General features: G+C 45.4%; 1 protein-coding gene across 1 annotated transcript in view; it reads left to right on the top strand.

Annotated features, from left to right (window-relative positions):
- The window catches only part of LOC149341456 (uncharacterized), a 74518-nt gene that overhangs the window by 25721 nt on the left and 25215 nt on the right, over positions 1-23582 (top strand). The window contains exons 11-19 of the mRNA XM_089542861.1: positions 1497-1562; positions 5328-5393; positions 7082-7191; positions 9675-9784; positions 12275-12396; positions 12590-12654; positions 13371-13527; positions 15085-15161; positions 18746-18859. Of these exons, the coding sequence (XP_089398987.1) occupies positions 1497-1562; positions 5328-5393; positions 7082-7191; positions 9675-9784; positions 12275-12396; positions 12590-12654; positions 13371-13527; positions 15085-15161; positions 18746-18859 (887 nt within the window). The remainder of the gene's footprint in view (positions 1-1496; positions 1563-5327; positions 5394-7081; positions 7192-9674; positions 9785-12274; positions 12397-12589; positions 12655-13370; positions 13528-15084; positions 15162-18745; positions 18860-23582) is intronic.

The following is a 23582-nucleotide window of genomic DNA, read 5'->3' as shown; positions in this document are numbered from 1 at the left end:
ACTTAATGTGTGGTGCACACTAGAGAAAAAGCCAGAAAATAAGGTCGCAGTTCAAATTTGTAGTAAGAGTCAACGTTACTCTCCTGCGCTCCATGTGCGGCGTTTCGTGAACATTGAGAAAGGTGTGTTAAATGCATTCTCGGGCCAGCCTTGCACTTTTAATCAAGTCGGGTCATTTCAGGTGTGTTTTGCGGTCGATTAGATGAAAGTACACCGAGAGAAGCATGTGCACGTAAGTTTTGTGCACCTATCTATCTTACTCTTTTGGGGCCATTGTGAGCGTGCAAACCAGCAAGTATATTGTCCATTGCAGGGAGAACATGAAGCTTCTAACATGGCATCCGCGTCTTCTTGAAAATCCTTGATCTCAAGTCTTACTTTCATTGTTTTCGATAGTCGCATTCGTGTAGTTTTCATATCACCAGTGTAAGGGATCGTTAGTGTACGCGGGGTCATCGGAACGCGGCTGGGGGTGCTCAAAGCGAAGCGTCTCCTTTCTTGGAACGCGGCCGCTCGCGAACGCGCCGGCAAGTACGGGTGTCCCCCCACCCCGCGGTACCGATTCGCACACGTGCTGGCACGGATGTGTATTTGTGTTTGTTTTATTTTTATTTTGTGGTGGAGGGAATGTTCTCTGCACGTACTGGCACGACCGTGCGTTTGTGTTTGTGGAAAGGGCGTTTTGCCATACAGAAGCTGGAGGGCTGGCCAGGCTCTTGATAAACCAATCATGTGAACATTGTAACGTGATTGGAAGCTACGAAATGTGGGCCGGGCCTTTAGGGCTTTAAAACCGGGCCCCGGAGCTGGAAGCGGGGTTCTGGGCTAAGGTGAGATGCTACGCATCTTCGGCTACGCCGAGTAGGGGCCTTCCCTAGTGTTAGCCAGTTCCACCTTTTTGTTGTTTTGTACCTTTGTGCCGCCTAATTTGTCTCGAGTGCCTAAACTTGTATATGATTGTAAATATTTGTACATAAACTTCAAGTATTGGCCTTACCCCTGCATCTCAACTGATCACAAGACCGTCTCTGACGGGGCACCCCTGGTGCGAAGAAATAAGCTTCAGTCTCCAGTTGGAACAAACCGTCTCTGGCGGGGCACCTCTGGTGCAAGGAAGGAAGATAAAGAACCTGAAACTTTACTACCAGCTAGACTTGCCTGGGTTGCTTCACGAAAGCCGTTTTGTATTCTGACTTTCAGGGTTAAGTTTGGGCTTAATTCACGGGTGACCGCCACATTAAAGCTTGCACAGCTCGACAAATGGAGGTGACATCCAGTGAAGATCTGTGCACGGCGACCTAAAACCCCGAAGCAAGTGTATGGCGTGTGTAGATTTGCCTGTGATGAAACAAGAGCAAAAGATTCTTGTTTCGGCCGTGTTTCCCTAACTCTAAGAGGGTACGCTTTGGCATTGAGTTGTACCCGCTCGTGTACGATCCCCTGGAGCGCTTTTAAGCTTGCATTGCTCAGGTGTAACAGACGTTGTAATCATGCAGGAGCTGCTGGCCTTCAGGATGGCGCACTTCATTGTGGGCGACGCAAAGATGAAGACCACCCTTCAGGTAAATGTTAGCTATGCTCCATTAGTACGCTGACGAAGGCTTTTCGACAAGTCACCCCTTTCGAAGCATAAAATCTAAAGCCGGTAAACGTAATTAATCAGCAACGTTACAAATGAGTGCAAGAACAGCAGCACAATCCTGAAGGCTGTTTGAAGCCTGATCTCAGATCACGTGACGAACTGTGTAAAGGTGTCCTCTGTTATAGCTTTGTCAAGGATAAAGTCGTCCAGTGAAGGATGGTCACCCAAAGCTAAAGTCGAGATCAATTTTGTTCTTTGCTTTTTCTTGACGCAGCCAATATACAACCACGTCCCATAGTCGCGAGGAATTTAAATTTCCCTCTCTCTCTCCTATATCTTTTACTCCCCCTTTATTCTTCTTCCAGTGTATAGAGCAGCCGATGGGACCGTTATAAATGGTTAATTTCCCTGGTGGTCGTCTGTCTTTCTACCATAAAAAATAGAAACCTGGTAGAAGACGGTTCAGCAGTGTTTTAGACCAGCCGTCTATCTATTTGAGTTGTGTAAATTTATTTTGTAAATTTTAGATATTCGTCAATGATATATTACATTCGAACACTGTGGCTGCTGTTAATATCGCAGTGTTGGTAGAGACCAGTTTCATAAAATCCTGGTAGCTGACTCCTGTCTGAAGATGTCCCTCATAAAAGGCCGATCCTTATCCTTCCCAACTGCGTAAACGGCACCGAACACTTTCTTTTCCTTGTCATCTTCCTTACCGAAAAGCTTGCGCTGCCCAGCAGTGTCTATCCTTCTTCCGAACGGGCCGGTTACGGGCGGGAAACTCGCTGGCCCTTCCATATAGGGACAAAGAATGGCAAGCATACAAACATATAAGCATACTACTACAAAGTCAAAGTCAAAGTATTTGTTCAGACAACTCAATGGCACAGTTGCCTAGCGCGTAAACCAAAATGCAAATGGATGCCTGACAGAGTCTGCGCCCTTCTTGCTCCCATTCGAGAGCACAGCACATTCAGCGCATAAAATAAACACAAAACGAGATAGAAATACAGAGTGGTTGATTGAAATTGAAACTGCAGTATTTCATATCGAACATTTATATACAATTGGGCAAATACTATGAGAAAGAAAATAAAAACAAAAATAATGATTATGCCTGGAGTGACAGCAGATACATGGTGATGCTATTTTTAAAGCTTTCAATGACTTGCTTTCTTGAATGCTTACAGCAGGATGGTGATCGTTTGAAAAACTGGAAATTTTATAGCTAAGTTTGTGGGTGCCGTAGATCGTACATATTTTTTCCCTTATTTTAACGTATGTGCCCTGTGCTGTAGGTGTGTGTTTTCGTAAGATACTTATGACCAAAGGGGGTAAAATCGGAATGAATTTGTAGGGAAGTAGCTAACATTATCTTTTTGTTTATAACTTTCCGTAGCGTAAGCAACTGGTGTTTTCGAAACAATGGGACAGTGTGGCTAAGGTATGGTGCAGTATCTATTAGTCGCAAAAGTTTCCTTTGTAGTAAGTTTGTTTTCTATACTTGCTTTAGGTGCTGTGCCCCAAACAAGAAGACAATAGTGGAAATGCGAACTTACCAGTGCGTAGTATATTTGTTTCCTTGGCCAGATATGCAAAAGATCCTTTAATTATAATGACAGCAATGGACCTAAGATGCCAATGCCAACTTTTTCAATGCGAGGTGACCAGTCTAGATGTTCGTGAGGTATGATGCCAAGAAATTTATGATATTGCACGTTATATATATATTCATCTCGAAATTGAATAAGTATTTCTTGTTTGATACACTTGTTACGTGCGCGGAATATAATATACTTAGTTTTTTTAGTGTTTAACTCTAGTTCATTGGTGTGGAGCCCCGCGGATAAATTTTCCAGCCAGATATTGGTTTATACATAGTTTGGTTAGGAGGACAGATGAGGCGTATACAGTACTAAAGGGCGGGCACGTAGTGTGCTATCGTGGATTAGCAGACAGACGAGAAGTAGGCGTGGGATTCCTCATCAATCAGGATAAAGCTGGCAACGTAGAGGATTTTTATAGTATTAACGAGAGGGTGGCAGCTATCGTAATTAGCCTTAATAAGAGTTATAAGCTGAAGGTGGTGCAGGCCTACGCCCCTACATCAAGCCATGATGACCAGATCGTTGAAACCTTCTATGAAGACGTGGAATCGGCGATGACCAAAGTAAAGTCACAGTATACTGTACTGATGGGCAACTTCAATGCAAAAGTAGGCAAGAAGCAAGCTGGAGGCCAGGCGGTAGGTGACTATTGCTTAGGTTCTAGGAACAGCAGGGGAGAGTTATTAGTGGAGTTCGCAGATAGAAATAATCTGCAGATTATAAATGACTTCTTTCGCAAACGAGCCAACAAGAAGTGGACGTGGAAGAGCCTCAATGGCCTCGCATTAGCTTAGAAAGGGAACAGAGGAAATTTATAAAGCGGAAGTCTATTAATGCGTTAGCATTAAGAGGGAAAGTAAAGGAATTCAGGATTTTGTTGCAGATCAGATTTTCCGCTTTTTACTGAAGAAGACGACCGTAATGTTAAAACAATGAACGATCGTCTCAGATATCATCACGAAGATAGAAATAATTTAGGGATCATGAATACCTTCTTCTGTAAACGAGCCAACGGGAAGCGGACGTGGAAGAGCCCCAATGGGGAGACTAAAAATGAAATAGACTTCCTACTGTGCGCTCACCCTGACATAGTAGAGGTTGTGGAGGTCCTCAAAAAGGTCCGTTGTAGCGACCACAGAATGGTAAGGTCTCGTATTAGCTTAGGTTTAAAATGGGAATGGAAGAAATTAGTGATGCGGAAGTCTATTAACGAGTTAGCATTAAGAGGGAAAGTAGAGGAATTCAGGATATTTCTGCAGAACAGACTTTCCGCTTTAACTGAAGATGACGACCGTAATGTTGAAACAGTGAACGATCGTCTCACAGATATAATTACGGAGTGCGCCGTAGAAGTAGGCGGTAGGATGGTTCGACAGGATACCGGGAAGCTATCTCAGGAGACTTAAGATCTGATGAAGAAACGGCAAAGTATGAGGACGCCTAACTCCATAGACAGAATAGAACTAGTAGAGCTTTCGAAGTTAATAAATAAGCGCATGGTAGCCGACATCAGGAAGTTTAACACGGAGAAAATCGAGTATGCTCTAAAGAGCGGAGGTAACCTGAAAGCAGTGAAGAGAAAACTAGGCATAGGTAAAAAACAGATGTATGCGACAAGAGACAAAGAGGGCAATGTCATTAGCAATATGGATAAGATAGTTCAATGAACCAGATGGCTTCAATCAACCAAATGATCAGGCAGGCATCGATGAGCGCACTTTCTCTTTCGTTATAACGGAATAATTACTCATTGACGTCCACCCGAGCGCAGCCATACGGCTACAAAGGAAAGCTATACAGCTTTCTCAGAAACTTCGTAGTTAAAGAAAAATTCGTCCTGGTCCGGGGATCGAACCCGGGACCACCGCTTTACCGGAGCAGTCGCTCTAGCAATTGAGCTAACCGGGACGGCAAGCTTATGGTAGGGTGAGAGCGAATTGATCAATAACTCGAAGTGGGAACAGTGTTAACCAAATGTTTTAGGGGAATCCCCCAAGGTGGAGTAGATTTGTAATAAGGGAATAATTACTCATTGACGTCCACCCGAGCGCAGCCATACGGCTACAAACACGGAGCTACAAACTCCTTCGTTGGTTTACATGCAATCCATGTTTGTTTCTTTGTTTATTTTGCAGGCGTACATCAAGAGCCACCTTTTCAAGACGGCGACCACAGAGGAGCAGCTGGCGGCCTTCGAGCCGGTATAAAAATACTTGATTTATTGTTTTCACTTCTACAGGCATGCATTTAACCGTTGCACCCTCCAACTATAGTCGGACGCCACTCTGGATTGAAGTGGCAGATGCTTCTCAAAGACACCCGCTCACCCAATGGCGTCGACCGATCTTCATGACGTGGCGGTCAATCCGGTGAATCCTCTTGCCCCTGTCAGCCTCCTTCGATGCCACGACAGAGAATGCTAGGGGATTAATCGCGACGTCATGACAACCCGTATACGCCACCGGCTGGAGGGCGCTGCCTTTAGGCGTCTCCGCCGTGTCGCTTTCTGACTATCCGATTATAGCAAAGTGCTGCAACATCACGCCCGGCGCTGTGTGAAATACCCCGATATCTTTTGTTCACACTGAAGTGTAACGGTCATCGTCTAAACCTACGACCGACTCATTTATTTTATAACCTTGAAATCGCATGTGCGCTAAAAAAAAACACGCTTCCCTCAGTAACGCTAACACCTTAACGGTACTCTATGCGCCGGTGCAACATTATCAGATTTACATAGAATTGGTGCACTTTGAACGGTGGGAGAACGAACCAGCCACAATCACAGATTCCCGTTCCCTTGTGCAGACGTTATGTGATTATACTGCGGATATCCCGCACACTCACAACCTCACAACAAAATAAAGATCGTAAGATTTATCGCGTAGGTATATTGGAGAGTAGATGCTGTAATTTCCTGTTAACACTCCACACCCGGTGCATAGTCCGCAAAGCTTTAATGTGGATAAGGTTTTTGTTTTCACTACATAGTGCGCAGCCGTTTCATTTTCCACAACCGGTGCACAGAATCGTATGGGCTTTTTATGCTCTTTTGGATACTTAAAAAGACAATGCTATTTAATCCGTACCTCTAGATAGTTCACTGAGCCAAGAAATTGTAAACATGCGCAAACTATGGCCTGTATAAAGTAATTTGCGGTGCATTTAGAACTTCGAAATCTCGTGGTGCAAACGCATGAGCTCTCGGTTGCGTGTACGCCGTTGTCACGGCATGCTTCGCCGATGGCGGCGCCCATTATTGCGAAAAAAGTCCATCCTACTCTCACCGTGCGATAGGATTCTCAATGATAAAAACCTTTTATGCTGTACACGCTGTGTCAGGAACGCTCTATCACACCATCCGAGCCGCATGCGCATCCTATTTCTTTGCCCTCGAACTCAGACTCAATCACTGAGAGGTGAAAGCTAAAGCGTACTTCAAAACTGAACTCACCCAGCGCGCACCGCATTAAAACAATGCGCAACATTTAAACGTATGCATAATGGTCACCCCGGTGAAACGTTGTGCCTTAGCGACATTTCATCGAGCAGCAGCGAATTGTTAAAAAAAATGCACTGTTTGCGATGAGATCAGCACTGGAATTTAAGTCGTCGCCTTTTAGAGTCCGAAGTCTGTAGCGCAAATTTTGAGGAAAATCGTAGTGAATTGGCTGTGATCAAATTCGCCCGCCTATTGGTTGTTCATCGCGCACGCAAAATATTCATGCACAAATGTCGAGCCTTGCCGCCTTTACCTCCCATTTAAGTATACGGATGCTATGACCGCGAAACAAACCCACGGCTCGGAGGTCAACAAGAGAAACGTCCAAGCCACCAAGATATGCGACTGGTACTGACATGCGCATTACGTGTGATAATGTCTGAGCAGACCCTGAAGAAGGCCAACCTGCAGCCGTGGCTCACATTCTGCTGCAAGACGGTGACCGTGGAGAGAAAGTCTACCCCTGCAAAAGTCCTCAAGGTCACCTGGGATACCGCGTAAGTTAAATGCACTCTTATCGGATGCGTAAGGAGTACTACACGAAGTGTGCAATATGCAAGGAAGAACAAGCTGTAGACTTGCTTTCAGATCCTCTTGTGTTTTGAGTTTCCCTAGGCTGCAGCGGTATATTGTCATCATCATCGGCCTGACTGCGCCATCTTTCAAGAGATCTGCTGTGACCTGATCCTCACCAGCTCCTTTACCCGTTTGCATTACTCCTAAGGCTTTCTTTACTTCCTCTTTCATTACTGGCAAGATGTCAAATTGCTGCTCACTGTTGCCTTTCTCATTGACGTCCTGATTCTTTCTCTACTTTATAAATTCGTCTAGAACTCTTCAGCGACCTTTTCAACTTATTCAACTACTTATTCATATTGCTAATGACACTACTCTCCTTTTCTTATAGTGTATACATCTAATTTATTTTTGCTTATGACTAATTTCCGATTGACCGCTTTCAGACTACGTCCTTTCCTTGAAGAATGTTCGATTCTTTACATTTTAAACGTCGTTGTGTCGGTTACTTTGCGCTTATTGATTAGCTTTGATAGCAGTGTCAGGTATTTGGTTGGTTTATTGGGGTTTAACGTCCCAAAGCGACTCAGGCTATGAGAGGCGCCTTAGTGAAGGGCTCCGGAAATTTCGACCTCCTGTGGATCTTTAACGTGCACTGACATCGCACAGTACACGGGCCTCTAGAATTTCGCCTCCATCGAAATTCGGCCGCCGCGGCCGGGATCGAACGCGCGTCTTTCGGGTCAGCAGCCGAGAGCAGTAACCCCTGAGCCACCGCGGCGGGGTCAGGCATTTCGTTTTCTGAAAGCGTTTGCCGGTATCCTGTCTAACCGTCCTACTGCCTACTTCCACTGCGCATTCTGTAATAAGTGTGAGATTATCGTCCATTGCTTGAACACTAAGAACGACGTCTTCAGTTAAAGCAGAATATCTTTTCTGCAGCGAGCTCCTGCATTCCGCTATTTTCCCTCTTACCTCTAACCCACTGATGGGCTCCTGCCACACTAGTTTCTTCCGCTTCCCCTTCAAGTCTAGGCTGATTCGATTCCCTACCATCCTTTGGTCGCTACATCGTACTTTTCCGAGGATCTCTACATCTTACACGATGCCAGGATTAGCGCACGACATAAAGTTCATTATTATTCACCATTGTGGCTCTTCTACGTTATCTCCATATTCTGTCGTTTGCGGAAGCAGGTAATCATGATCCGTAAATTATTTCTCTCTGCGAACTCCGCTGATAACTCCCCGCTTACTATTTCTAGAGCCTGTCACCCATTGTCTGCTGGTCTCCAGCCTGTTTCTTGCCTATATTGACATTGAAGTCCCTATCAGGAAGGTGTACTGTGATTTTACTTTGCTCATTGCCGATTCCACGTCTATATAGAAGTTTTCGCCGATCTGCTCATCATGGCTGGATGTTAGCGAGTAAGCTTGTGCCATGTTCAGTTTGTAGCTCTTTTTAAGCTTAATTACGATAACTGCCAACCTCTAGTCAATAATACAGAATTACTCTATGATGCCAGCTATATCCTTATTGATGAGCAATCTTACACCTAGGTGTTATCTGTCTGTTAATCCGCAATTGCATAGTACGTGTCCACCCCTGAGAACTGTATACACCTCATCTCCCCTCCTGACCTCACTAAGCACTGTGACATGCCATTTTATACCAACTAGTTTCCTCGAGCTGCACTCCTAGACTAGCCTCACCAGATAAAGTTCTAGCGTTGAACGCTGCCAGGTTCGGTTTCCAAAGGCGGCCTGTCCGGAGCCAGAAGTTCTTGCGCCCTCTGCTGCATCAAAGATCTGACCGACTCCTTGCTCAGTTGCTCCACAATCGCTGGGGACTGAGGGCCAATGGTTAATTGATGTACTCATATAGGAGGTTGTGGCCAAGTACTACACCAGGATGGAGAAGTCCTGTTCTGGTAAGGAAGTGCACTATTGGTTCTGGTCACCAAGATCTGGCCGCATCCCAGGCCTGGTTATGCAATTGCATCGACACGCGGACTGTCATATCCTGTGGATAACTGCGCTGCACCAGGATTCGAACCACGGTCCTCATGCACGCGAGGCGGATGCTCTTGCTCTACGCCATCGCTGCGGAATATTGTGACAGACGCTAACGTATCGGGACCAGCTCATAAATTCACTACGGGACAATTAGTTCGGCCTATCCCGGCAGATTCACTGGGACAAAAGATTACAAAACCTTAATGGTGAAACTGCCTAAGCCAAAGCTAAACTCAGCACTTGCAGCACTTGAGAAATTGAGAGGCTAATAATGTTAATTACGTGGCCTTCACTTTAGATTTCAAGCTATTGGTAGTGCTAATTCAACCGGTGCTATATAATGCCTGCGTTCGCCACCACAGCAAGTAGCCTTATGAGGATGGACACTCCGTACATCCTGAATTTGCGTAGCAGTGATATCGGACGTATGTTGCCGTCGCTTGCGCAGGGACGTGAGCAGCGCAAAGGGGACGCCGTTCGCTACTGGCGGCGCAGCTGTGGGCGCCAGTCTCAGGACTCCCAATGCCATCGGCGTCGAGTGGTTGAACACCACCCACCGTAAGTTTCACTCTTTCTTCCGGTTGATTAAAAAAAATTTCGAGCTGGAAGTCTAATGACGGGTACGAAGAATCTTCCCAACAATAGTAATGACATACCAGGTGCGCCGGGTATTCGAGAACACTTATTCCCCATCGCCATAGGCACCAGCAGTCTCGCTACTTCTATCTAGGAGTGCAGCTTCTTGTATGTTGAGGTCTTATCTTTCATACTGTGCAGTTTGTTCCGAAAGAGAACCGTGCAAATTGAAGCAGGTAAAGAAATACTATGCGTACTACGCAGTCCTCGTTGCTTTGGCCGCACACCACAGCGACTTGGAAATCGCCGCCTTTCTGAACGCAGCGAAGTCTTTCGTTTACAAGGAGCGAAAGTAACTGATGTGCTCTGATGGTGACGTGGCATCTGAGGCGAAAAAGAAAAGCACAGTCAGCGGTAAGATGTCGCCAGAACGCGTGATTTTCTCCAGCGGCTGATCGTGAGTGTGACGACCCAGGAAAGCCAACGAGGGCCTTTGCAAAGAAGCTACGAGTCGCAGAGTCGACTGTTTGTTAGGCGGTGCACGAGAACGGGAGGTATTATTCCTACGTCTTGAGGAGGAGCAATTCATGTCCGATAAAACTAGGGAGAATCGTCTGCTCAGGTTCAAGCGCTTGCTAAGCAAGCTGAAAAAGCTTTAGGAGAGTGGAGTGCCCTGGCTTTTCAGTTGAAAACTTCGAGCAATACGAAAAAGCTAACCGCCGTAACAACAGGTTACTTTGTACAAGCGTTGATGAGATGCCTACACTGATGCACACAAAATTTCCTTCGTCTGTGATGGTGCTAGCCGTCGTCAGTACAAGGGTGACGACATGCCACCACACGTTTTTGAAGGAGGACTCCGCGTAAACGCTACTGCGTTTATGGAGGGGCTTGACACCGTTGTAAAGCCCTAGATATAGACTGTTTCAAAACGATGACCTTAAGTCTTTCATCAAGATTCGGCTCCAGCCCACACCACCAGCGTTACTCAGGAGTGGCTGTCGACAACTTCAACGACCATGTCACTCCCAACTTGCGCCCTCCTGGTTCTCCAAATTTAAATCCGCGGGACTACTATTCAAGAGAGGAATAAGCCGGGCTAGTTGGTACATTCTTTGCATAAAAGCAGCGCTACAGACAGGAACCAAGAACAAGACACGCCTGTGTTTGTGTCTTCTCTTCTTGGTCCCGTCTGCAGCGCTGTTTTTATGCAAAGACTGGACTACTATGTCTGGAGCGTCGTTTAGAGGGAGGCCAACAAACTGCCACATAACACGAAAGACTCGCTGAAAGCCTTCAATGCTCACTCAATGACCAACATCTCTAAGGACCACCAGATTCGAGCATGCAGTCGTTTCCAAAGCCGAACTGAATATGTTATTGCAGCGGGTAACTGATTCATTGAGTAATTTTGGACATAAACCGTAACAGAAGCTTGGTGGAAATTTGTCTACATTTGCTGGAAATATGGTTCTGTGTCTGAAGTCAACATTGTGTGTTCTCAAATGCCTCGCACACCCGGTACGTTACGGACGCATATGTTAAAGCAGCCTCTCGTGACCCCAGCACTGATGAGATCACCCGGTTAGCCTTTACCAGTGTGCTTACCTCGTCCTGGCTCCTGCTTCGTCCAAATCGCTCGCTAACAATAGAGAAGGGTTGATTCATGTTAATCACTTCATTCGTAATGACCGTGACCGTTTTGTATCGCAATTTTATCGCTCGCTGGTGTACCGTGCCTTGGGCCACATATGGCACGACGTTTAAGAGCATCTGTGTCATTATGATAGCATTAGAGTCGACATAAGAAAGATCTGTCGTCGGCAGCTAAATCCACTGATTGGCTGGAAGAAAGTGACGTGACCAACCTAGAAGTGTTGTCATTTCCGGTAAAGACATCAACAGCTGCTAATGCTATTGCATTCCCAACACATAACGGATCATAAAAAAGTTTCTCAATATTACCTAGATGAGGTGGCACAGCGCTTGATCCACCATGGAGAAAGGCAGGAATGCCAGGACGATCAAGTATCATATTTGGCTCGGCTATTCTTAGGCATCAAACGTGGATTCTTCCATAGCAATACGACTCTTCTCTCTGCAAACCTCGAAGAAATGCTGCGAACGTTTCTATATCAGCCTAACAGTTGCGTTAAACTTATTGAAGCGGAAACGCGCCTAGCGCAATAATGCGAGTAAAGAACTGCGCATATCATTACGGCGGAGGCAAAGTAGGGAAAGCTGCTCTTCTATTTCAGGGCATTCTTTCGAATCCAGCTCGGAGAGCTGAGGAAGCTTTTTCTTTCTGGATATAAATACATTTCTGACGGAAGTTTCGGCATTGATCTCGACGACGAGTTCGCCGAGAGTTCGGGACAGTGTTGGACTGATATTGCCAAGAAGTGGAGAAGAAAGCACTTAATGCTTCAAAAAAGCTTCCGCTAAAAGCATCTCACACTTCTACACATGCAGCCGAAGCGCCGCTGACCATCGCCGACAAGGACCCGCTGCTGGTGAACCCTGCTGTGACGGCCTGTTACGGCATCAAACAGGACGTCACGGCGTGGACGCTCATTGGCCACAGCCTGACCGCGGTGAGTGACGTCAGCAGTGTACATTTAAGTTGGTGCCGAATGCGTAGATGTTGATCTGTGTTAACATAATTTGCTTACACGTTTCCCTAACCGCCTCGTGTTCTGCGATACCATCTCTTTTTGTATAAATCCCAATCGCACACTAAATCTATATGTGTGTTCAATATAATTATTTTCCTTGTTTGATATGCAGACGCCCCCCGACAGCATCACGGCCTGGTACCTACTGTACCAGTCGCACAAACAGTTCGGCGAAAAGTAAGTGTGCCTCAGTGTATCTATATGCAGTTGAGGTTCCGTCGAACTTATTGGTGTTTCTGCGTACTGATGCGATGTGAGACAGGAATTTCCGGTAATTTCTCCGTGCGCATTCTATATAAGTTAGTTCAGGGCTCTTCTACGATTTTCCCATTTCACACGAATTTTCTAGTTATACAAGGGTCGGTGCGGTTCAGTCAAGTGCTGTGGTCATCTTGCAAGCGTTCACATGCACTTTTAGCCGCAGATTTCAGAAAACATGTTCATTAAGCAAAATGTGTGCACCCTGTTTCGGATGCAGCCCTTTTGTATAATCCAATCCATTGTCAGGCGGCTGCGGTGAATTCTTTGACTTACGGTGAGCGACTTTCAGTATTCCCTAAGTCATGCTCAAGGAAATACCCAATTAAATCGACATCTGTTTTCTACTGAAAGCTACAAGGGGTATTTATTTCAACCAAGAGTAGAAAGCGTCGTGATTGGGCAGGTAAAAAACTGAAAATCAGGAGTCCAAGAATAAGTTTTCTCTGTCCCAGTGGTGCAGTAAATTAATTTCAGGAAATGGCTGATATGACAGACGTATGACTTACATGGGCCCATATTTTATAGGAGGAGCAGAAAACTGCCGTTTTCTTATATCGACGTACTAAACAAGTGAAATCCGAGCACAAATTGTGAAAGTGAAAGCTTGTATTGTCATGCGCTCTGTGTTGCAGGAAGCATTCGGGTGACGTGGTCGCCGCATTGTGGACGTGGGAGGCTCTCAAACCGGGCAGTGTGGACCTGTGGGACATTTTTGCCGAACAGTTGCTTGCCACGGAGCACGAGGCGTTCTCATTGCTCCTGAGCGATACCGACGAGACCGCATACAAGGTACACAAAGCAGAGAGAATCCCTTACGCCTGCCATAATGCTTCGTAGGAGTTTCACCGTTCAGCTCACCGAAGGTTTTTTTACAGCCGGTGTGGTTGGAAGCCTAGCCAGGGGTAGGAAACTCTTGTTAGTTTCGGTATCAGCTACTTCAGCGCACCTGGTGACTGGAGGAAAACTGACGCTTAAAATTAAATTGTTCCTGCACACGCCACCTAGAGAGGTATGCAGTGGTGGTGAGCGAAATCTCGTAAGCACCGAGATACGAAACTACTCAGTTTTAGCCGGCGGTGGTTCGTACCCACTTCGGAGATTGTTTTTTTCTGCATACCATCGTTATGACGACGATACCACGCTTCAAATTCCTTCTCTCTTGCCGTTATTGGAGGAATTTTCGTGACGTCCGTATTGGCTGCCCAATAGAGTGTACGGAAGTTTCCTACCCCTGCCTAGCCTTACAACGCAGATCCTCTGATGGGATTTGAATATGACCTGGATGTGGATTGTATTTTTACCCAAGGAACGAGAAATGTCGCGTTGATTCCCACAAGGAGGGAACAGCGTTGGCCTTAGCTTTGATAAAAAGCGATGCTTTTAGCGGTCCGTTGAAGATTTTGACCCACAGCAGCATGATAATCTTAGAAAAATTTTTGCCACCACCAAGCTCTACATGTTTACTCTTCCATACTCCATAACAGGAAAAGTTAGCATTAATAGTATTTCTTATTGCGCAGGCGACTGCAATCTTGCACTTCTTCCACAAGTATGGAAAGGGCAAGTGCGAAATTGAAAACTTGGGGCCTTTTCAACCACATTCATAAAGAAGGAAGTGCGATAGGATTTATGTTGCCTGCTATTGTCTACAATGGGTGTCTAATGTTGTTCTTGCGATTTTGCCGCCAAAAGTTCGGTTGGAACCCGTTCTATTGTTCTTATATTTGATGCATGAATCACCACCTTCAAGACTCTTCGAGTACCTTGCATTGGAATATCATATGAGATTATACTAATCCGACTTGCTAATACACCGTAATCCTCCCACTAATCCACTTTAATCTATTTTGAGGGTGGGCCTACTTTAAAAAATCTAGGGGTCGTTTGGATTTTTTTTTTTGGAGGGGGGGGGGGGGGCAACTTCTTAATTTTGGTGGTCCGGATGCTTGCCAGCGTTTCGACGAGAAAAACTTCGTTATTCTTGGCTCTTTACGGACAGGATGACTTACTCGTCTCAAGAGTTGACGGTTTTTCAACTCTTGTCTCTAGGGAATGCAGATTATGTAGAGACCTGGCTGGCGAGTAGTGGGGTTTAAAATGGTATTGCACTGGAATTCCGAATATTTTCACTGTACATCGCTTGACGTTGCGTCTGCTGTCCGTGTCACTAGCAGCAAGCACTATAGCTGATACTTTTGGAGCGCTGCAATAGCGATGGGCTCGTAACCATTGAAAGACGGGGGAGTAAGTGTTGTGACATGCTTTGAAGCCGAGCCTGACTGGCGGACGCTGTTAAAACGGTCTCTTGTTTCCGAACCGAAACTCACTTCTTTTTTTTGCATGCAGGCACGCATCAATGCAATAATCCAAGAACGGGTCAAGAAAATCGATCCAGCCACCGATCTCGGCCCCCAGGCTCCAAAGTGAGTGCTCGGTCTTGGGCGCAGTTCGAATAGCTTGCATATTAGATTAGGCTGACCCTGACGGTATAGCCCAAAACCTGTGTCAGTATATACATTTGCTAAGGAATAATTAGGTCGAATGATTCCAAGAATAGGTACTTTACGACACAGACTATATGCGCCAAGTGTTAACGTTTCTTCTGCTGTTTTTGAGGGCCATTTTACGCTATTATTTTAAATGCGTGATCAGCTAAATAAATCAAGTTCATAAAACTGCTCCCGGCGTACTATCTCGTTTCAACCGCACAAATTAATCAGACTGTGGAAAACATACACATTACAGTACAGACTTTTCGCGCGCTTGCTTTTGCGAGAAGAGCTAGGTAAGCGTCCCACTCCGCTCGGGAAAGTTACACCGTCGAATTCTGAGTTCCACGGTGTCTACGACTGCTTGATCCAGGATAAAACTGTCACTAACTTTGACGATGGAATTAAAAAAGAAATTCGTCAAGACCACGACTGCAGTCAGCACCATGATAGGGCTCGAATCATGGCTTTGGCACAAGTAGTCACCAAAGTCAGGGAGATTTTCTCTCTTTATTCCTGCTTTACTGAAAATCACGGCAGTAATGTTTGACTCAGTGCAAAACGACGTATTTTAAAATGTGCTCTGAATTCAGTTATATCCTGGGACACGCTCGATAGACGCAGTGCGCTTCAGAAAAGTGTGACACGACGGCATATGAAATTACTCGTCTCATACGAGGTCTGTTATAAAAGTATCCGACTTATTTTTTTTTTGCGAACACCTGATGGATATGAGACAAGCGCGCTTGCATCAGGTGACCTTGAACCTTCATGCGCATGCATGAATTTTTTCCCGCCTGCCGATAGCGTCAGTCGCTGGGAAGCAGCGTTTGAGTGAGGCTGTGTGCAGTGCTCTCGTCGGTTTTTTATTGCAAGGAAAATGGCAGAGTGAAAGGAGCAGCGCTACTGCAACACATTTTCCCATAAACTTGGCGACAGCCGAGTGGAAACCATTCGAAATATTCAGACGGCTTTCGGTGAAGATGGTATGAGCAGCACACAGTTTAAGCAGTGTTACAATTGTTTTAAAGATGGCCGCACATCGGTGGAGAACGAGCCACGCTCCAATCGGCCATCAACATGCCAAAATGACCAGGTCATTGCCGAACTGAACGCTATGGTGATGCGGGACTGTCGCGTGACTATCCGAGAAATTGAGGAAGAGGTGGACATGAGCAATTTCTCCGCACATTCCATTATCACCGAAGATTTGGCCATGGAGAGAGTTGCGGCGAAATTCGTGCCGAAGCTGCTCACGGTGGAGCAAAAGCAGCTTCGTGTTGAAGTCTCACAGGACATGCTGGATTCCGCAAACAGTGACCCCGACTTCATCAACATCATAATCACTAGTGACGAGTCTTGGGTGTACAGGTGCGACCCGGAAACCAGATCCCAGTCGCCAGAGTGGAAGCATTCCACGTCACCAAGACTTAAGAAGGCCCGCCAATTGCGCAGGAATGTGAAAGTGATGCTGACTGCTTTCTTTGACACCCTCTGTGTGGCAGACCACGAGTACGCACTCTACAGGGTCAAACAATGACCAAAGAGTACTACAGGGATGTCCTCCGTTGCCTACGTGATGCTGTGCGGCGCAAGAACCCGGAGTTGAGGTCAACAGGAAATTGGCGTACCCATCTCGCCAATGCTGCTGCACATTCCTCGCACTTGAATCAGATTTTTTGGTGAAAAACCAGACTCCTGTAGTTCAACAGACTCCTTACTGTCCTGATATGGCCCCTGCGATTTCTGGCTGGTTCCCAAAATCAAAAGGCCATTGAAAGGAGCGCGATTTCAGACAAGGAAGAACATTATGGTTGCAACGACAGCTGAGCTAAACTCCATTCCGAAAATTGCCTTTTCGGAACACTTCCCACAATGGCAGCACCGCTGGGAGAAGTGTGTGGAGTCCCAAGTAGACTACTTTAAAGATGACTAGGTTTGCAACGCTCCAGTTATGCAAGTTTTTTTTCAACGGCCAAAGGTCGGATACTTCTCTAACAGACCTCGTATAAGTGATCCTATGCGCAAGAAAGATGTGATTTCTTGGTGCTAAAAAATCTGACTCCGCTTCAAATTTAGTACCATAGTAGGATACAACTTCAAAAAAAAGAAAGTGGCTACTAACACTGGGCCATGGTCCGCGGCGAACTATATTACTCCGCTGGCGAATCACAATAGTAAATCAAATCAACTTTTAATGCGTAAGCATTGTACGGCTATGTTTGCGGAGCTTGTCCGCACGATTACGTCCCAACGAAAAGGTTTATGCGATAAAGAATGGTACCATCGGATAGAGCAGCAAAAAATCTCGTATGGGAAACCGGGGGGTTGAGGTGGGTTGATTAGTGAATTAATTAGAGCCAAAGATGTCCAAAAAATGGGCGGTTTCGTGTCATCACGAGCTTGTCCACACGATTACGTCCGAACGAATGGGTTTATGCGAAAAAGGATCATACCATCGGATAAAGCATAAAAATTCTCGCATGGGAAATCGGCGGGTTCGGGTGGGTTAATTAGTTAAATTAGAGCCAAAAATGTCCAGAAAGTGGGCGGGGCCGGAGCAAAAGTGGCGCCAAATTTTAAAACGCCTGAATTGTGGCACCACGTGACCGGAAGTGTGGGCGGAGACAACGCATGGCGCCAAATTGAGAAAGGAAGCGTGGCGCGAAGTTTGAAAGCTTATGCTCACGCATTTTTCCAATGAGGGTGCCGCAGTTATCTCCAATGTTTTTAATGTTCCAGTATATTAAAAAAACCTGGTCTCAGTATTCTAGAGCTTATAATTTACTTTCTTCTGATTAGCTTCTTTAAGTAACAAGACAGCGTCTCTCATAGCCTGAGCCGCTTTGGGACGTTAAATCCCATAAACCAAGTAACAAGACAAATTTTAACAATGAACTACTTTTTGTCGTGGAGGAATTTTGTGTGACGGTCCTGAATTTGGGCGGAGCTTCACTGCAGGCTTAAGTTGTATCTGACTATTGACAGAATTTTGGTTCAGAGCTAGGCTCCTTTTGTGTAAGTGTAGCCAATGCATTAGGCTTAATTGCAAGAAATATCTTGATTAAAATGTTTATCCCAGCGTATAAATTTTATGGGTAGATAAATAACGCGCATGGCCTATAGAGCGTGCCTGAAGGGTCCAACTCAGGAAATTATGAGTACGCGCACTATCTGTTTTTTCTCCCCGCCATTGTACAGTTCGCGAACAATTTCTGGGTTTATGGTTTCGAATCTGTCTACTGCAGTTTAACGGATTATCAGTGATATCTCAGACTCATGCGATTGCACAAACGTCTGATCGTTGTTCCATCAGTATTTCTACAACTATCATGGCAAGGACCGTTTCGAACAGTCAGATATGGTGCGCACTGGTCTTTAGTACTGCATGCAATAACTAGCATCTTCCCTACTAGAATCGATCGTCTTTATACTGGCAAAATTCCTACAATAACGGGCCCTCTTACTTTGCATGCAGCCTTGTCTTTTCACGCACGCTTCGTTTTCGATCTGTGCAGAACCAGCGCGGCCGTTCATTTGGCGCGCCTGGCCTGTCTGGTGGGATCGACCGAATGCTCCAGGGCCTTGGCTTCCAGCGTCGCCAACCTGAATATCGACAATGATTTCGTAAAGTAAGCGACAGTGCATGCCACGCCCTTAAGCTGTCGTTTGTGTCTTGGGGAGACGGGATCCCTAGAAGGTCCGGACGGGGCACTTGTGTTCACTAACGCGAGCATTTTTGTAACGTTCAGTCTCCTCCATCATCCGTTGTCATCACGATCCGGCTGCCACCGATGTTGATGATGGTGACGAGTACTGTTTGTCAAAGGCCGGCTGGCTCCGGGACGTGTGTTCCTTGCACAAAAGCCCTACCAGCTCTCAACAGACAGAGTGGTGTCGTATGCAAGCTGAAATTAAAGTTATATTGTGTACTGCAGGCGAGACACCTTACTCTCGGCATTCTTAGCAGCAGAAATTGTTACGCACCGTGTGAACTCTTAACATTGTCAGTAGTACTGCAATTAACCAAGTAACATTCGTCTGCTTAACTTTGTTGGTAGAAAGCTGCGTGAGAAAATGTTCCGCTTCATTCGACTTCTTCCCGGTCGAGCGATAGAATCAAGGACTACACAGTAAATCGGGCATTGCATCTTCCCTTTTCGGTATGCTCAGGTATTTCGGGATGCTAAGCAGAATATCCTACTTACGCCCAAGCCACCTTACGAAGAGTTCCATCGCACTGTATATTCTCATTCACGAAGACTGAAGCCTCAGGCTGCAGCATCGATAGTCTCATTGCACATGTACTTTTAAGGGTACGCCAGTATAATACCAAATCATTAGAATTTACTCTGACAGCGCCTCTACAGGCTGCCTTGGATGCTATTGATCTTTGGTGTCAAGAGTGGGGCATGGAATTAATTAATTAGGTCCCTACACCAAGAAGGACATAGAAAAATTGGAACGCATTCAAAGAAAAGCAGTGAGATTTATATTTGGAAAATATAGAAGACTAGATTCTCTTTCACTACTCACGCAAGAACATAAAAATCCAACATTAGCAATACGCCGGAAAATAAATTGACTTCTGCTCCTTCATAAATGTTTGTCTAGTAAAGTCCCGTTTAAACTTCCAGACTGCATTCAGAAAGCTACCAACAGGCGAACAAGGCACACTACACAATACACACTGGCTCCGATTTTTGCAAAAACCAATTCTTACCAGAACAGTTTAAGGACAGCGTCGGTAATCAATGTACTAAAAAGTAAAAACTTTCCTGAGTGGCTTAAACACCCAACCACGAGCAAGCTGCATGGCGTACAAGCATATATCTGGGGAAAGGCTACAATGCGGTGAGGTTTCTGCAAATGTACTTATTTCGTCGTAATGTTAGTGAAAGAATACATCTTAAACCTAAGTTCCCTTGAAGGCATGGAAGTTTTGCGACTGCACTGCATCCAGAGTGTCTTTTATGTTGTATTTTTGTATTTTGGACTGATAAATTGATTGGTCCAACAGTGGCAAAAGAGTGGCGGAAATTGGCATGAATATTGGTCCTACACTGGCATTTGAGCAATCCGAGACTTTTTCCAACAATGGCCCTTCATTCATGCCAAGATTGTGCCTATACTCAGCCAGTCTAGCTGCCAGCATTGACCCAACATTCAGCCAGTCTATCCACAAATGGCCAACGTTCGTGCCAAGACTATGCCCATGTTCAGCCAATCTATTAATTATGGCCCGACATTCGTGCCAATACTATGCCCATATTCAGCCCATCTCACGCCAATAGTATGCCCACATTCAGTCGATCTGTCAATAATGGCCCGAAATTCGCGCCAATAGTATGCCCACATTCCGCCAATATCAATAATAGCCCCAGGTTTGCTCCGACTTGTGCCCACTTTTCCACCCTTGATCTAACTTTTATAGGTGGCATATCAATTGCAAGGCCAGTGGGAAATTGTACGCGATCGGGGGTCCTACCTAGTTTTGTACCACACCTCTTGCTGGCCAGCAACAATGCAGACATATACCGCTTGTTTTCCACCAGCCGGAGCTTGTATGTGTAACATTTTACATATAAGCAGTCAGCAGACATACGAAAAAGAAAGAACGGATTCAAAGAACAAAATTTATTGCATCTACGGTGCCAGTACATCGTGAAATGCATTGTGCCGGAGCCGCTGAATCGATGAGACATATCGGCACTAATCGTTGCACTCCTCTTGTAAGAGAACTTTTGCAGTGCCTTGAAACAAATTCCTCGCCAAGCTCTTGCACGATGACCTGGCTGTACATCGCAGCTGCAAAGAGGTGCATGATGTGATCATGAGTGTAAGTACAACCATCGCAGAAAAAAGACAAGAAAGAAAATAACACATTGATCTTAGTGGCGCGCAGTGTGCGAGAAGGTACTCGCAACATATGTTGAAAGTATAATTTCTAAATGACTCTTTATATAAATCCCCACACTAATAGCAAAATGTTGAATTGAATTTAATAATTTTTTCCCACCGTATTGCTAATTTCTAATCCCAATTTGCCGTGTCACACCCTCAAATGCATATTAAAAGTCACAAAAAGAGATAAATATAGTGTTTAATACAAATCAATCTATTTTTATATTACCTATCAAAATTATGTCTATTGCGAGCTGGTTGTTTGCCTTTTTGTTCCAGCAAAGTATGGCACAGGTGGTAGCAGCTCCTCCCCATTGAACAGCTGTGAGAAATTTTTTTTTTCGCTATGAAATATAATATTCCATGCAAAGACGGCTTGCACAGTTTTGCGAAATGCGCTGAACGCAGGAGACCGAATACACTTTTTTTAAAGTAAGCAGATTATCGATGCCGCTTGGCATGCATGTAACGGGGCAGACGGAAATCTTACTTGAAAACCACACGAAATCACTCTTCCGATAGTCCATGGGTGATTAATTCCGAGACAACATGGATAAAGTTCGCTGGGACCAGGAATTCCGCTTTTTCTCGTACGCCTACAACTGGCCAAGACAAAGGCACCCGGCACGGGAATATTACACGCGGCCAAAAAACTGCTGCAGTGGAAGAATAAGCGCTTCTGGTACTCATCTTGCACAAACGATAGATGACCAATGTCGTAATGAACGCAACATGAGTCGGGCCACACAACACTCCGCCACGGTGATTGAAGAGATAGTCAACGTTCGGTAAATCCATTTTTTCAAAGCTGAAAAATAAAGTTCTCACCATTCTGTGCATGCCTTTGCGCTAGACATTTCGCTGTGAAAGTTGCCATTCAGAAGTTGGCGCCAGTGCTTTGTCGCTTTCTCTTTTCCTGCCGGACAAAAAAAAGGTCGGCGCTGATTCAAAGCGCCAATTACGCCAAGAACCATATTCATTTCCGAACACATTTCAATATAAAAGTATGGTGGTACTCACAAATAGAATCTTGCAGGCCAGGCTACTGAATTCCGTCATAATTGTCAAATCGTATCGGGTGCGGATTCTCGACAAAGAACGGCGTCAGCTTGAGCGCGCATGCTTCGTCGGCACGCTGGTTGTGTGGCTTTTCGCCGCCTTGCTAGCTACAGGCGATACTCGTTGGGCGAGTGTTCGGGAAAGGAGGAGACGACGATGGGACAGGTTTCTTATATTTTTCGGAGAATTTGCTGCAGCAAGAGAAACGGCAGCTGGAAAAGGGGTAGAAGAAAATCTAGGGAGGGTGGATGAGCGGCGTTGCGCTTAGTTGGGCGCGAGGGGAAAACAGGTTAGAGAAGGTCAGTGTAGCTAAAATCACAAAGAAAAAAATAACTCCTAGCATGGTGAGGGCCAGCGCTCTTCCAACAAAGAGGCTCGGCCCGGCAAAAGGCAGCTGTATGGGACTTCAAAAAGGGGGTGGAGAGGGGGGGGGGGGGGGTGAAATGAGTGAAAGAATTCCGGAATGTCCGGAGGGTGCGCCATAGGCGTTGAGCACGTGAAAAGCGGCAAGGAAACGACAATGCGGAGATGTTGGAAGTGGAAACGTGGAGCTTGGGCATGAATTTCGTCAAAACGGCTCCAAACATTAGCGTAATCTCTGCGGTCGTGTGCCTCTTTGGTTGAAGCTGAGATAAATGTGTTACTATGAAAATACCGGAAATATAAAACAATAAATAAAATTAGCGGGAACAATGCGTGTTCTTTGAGTGTTTCATATATGATACTTGTGGCGGACAAAGTAGGATGACATACGTCCAAGCAACACCATTCATCAATATATTCCAATGATTCGCTTCTAGAGCGACGAATACCCTACATTTTATACACACCAGTGTAGGCAGGTAGGTCGGTCTAAGCCATAGTCATGCGGCCCACCCGTGCGTGTCTGCGCTAGCTCGAAATGACGCGGCGCGCTACTCAGCAATGCACCTGTTATGGCTCATTGGTATTAAAAAGAAAAGGCAAAAAAAAAACTAGTGGAAATGCGACCGGGAAAAAGTTCCGATCTTTAATTTGATAAACGTGATAATTTAAAGCAAAAACGTATGCTAGAGCCGTCGTTATAGAATACCCAAAAAGCACAGCAGAATAACAAAACAATTTGCGACATTAAAAAAACCTAGCCACCTTAGCTTCGCGGCTTCAGGAAGCAGAGCCGTTTGTTCGCTTATCATTTTTTTTAAATTTAACATACATCTACATTTTCTTTCCCGTCTGCTGCTTCTTCACGCAGTAAATGCGCAGCAAGTTGTTCACGTCAACTGTTTATTTGCGATAAAACCAAAATCCCGTTTTACTCACATCGTTTCTTCTCTCAAAATGCGCCACGTAATAATTTGTGACCTGGTGGAAAAAGCGATTTATTTGTTTTTTTTTTCTAGGGTGAGCATC

This window comes from Amblyomma mixtum, chromosome 5 (assembly GCF_055824585.1).
Source record: "Amblyomma mixtum isolate Tamu chromosome 5, ASM5582458v1, whole genome shotgun sequence".
Taxonomy (NCBI): Eukaryota; Metazoa; Arthropoda; class Arachnida; order Ixodida; family Ixodidae; genus Amblyomma; species Amblyomma mixtum.
This window is presented reverse-complemented; position numbering and strand designations above follow the sequence as displayed.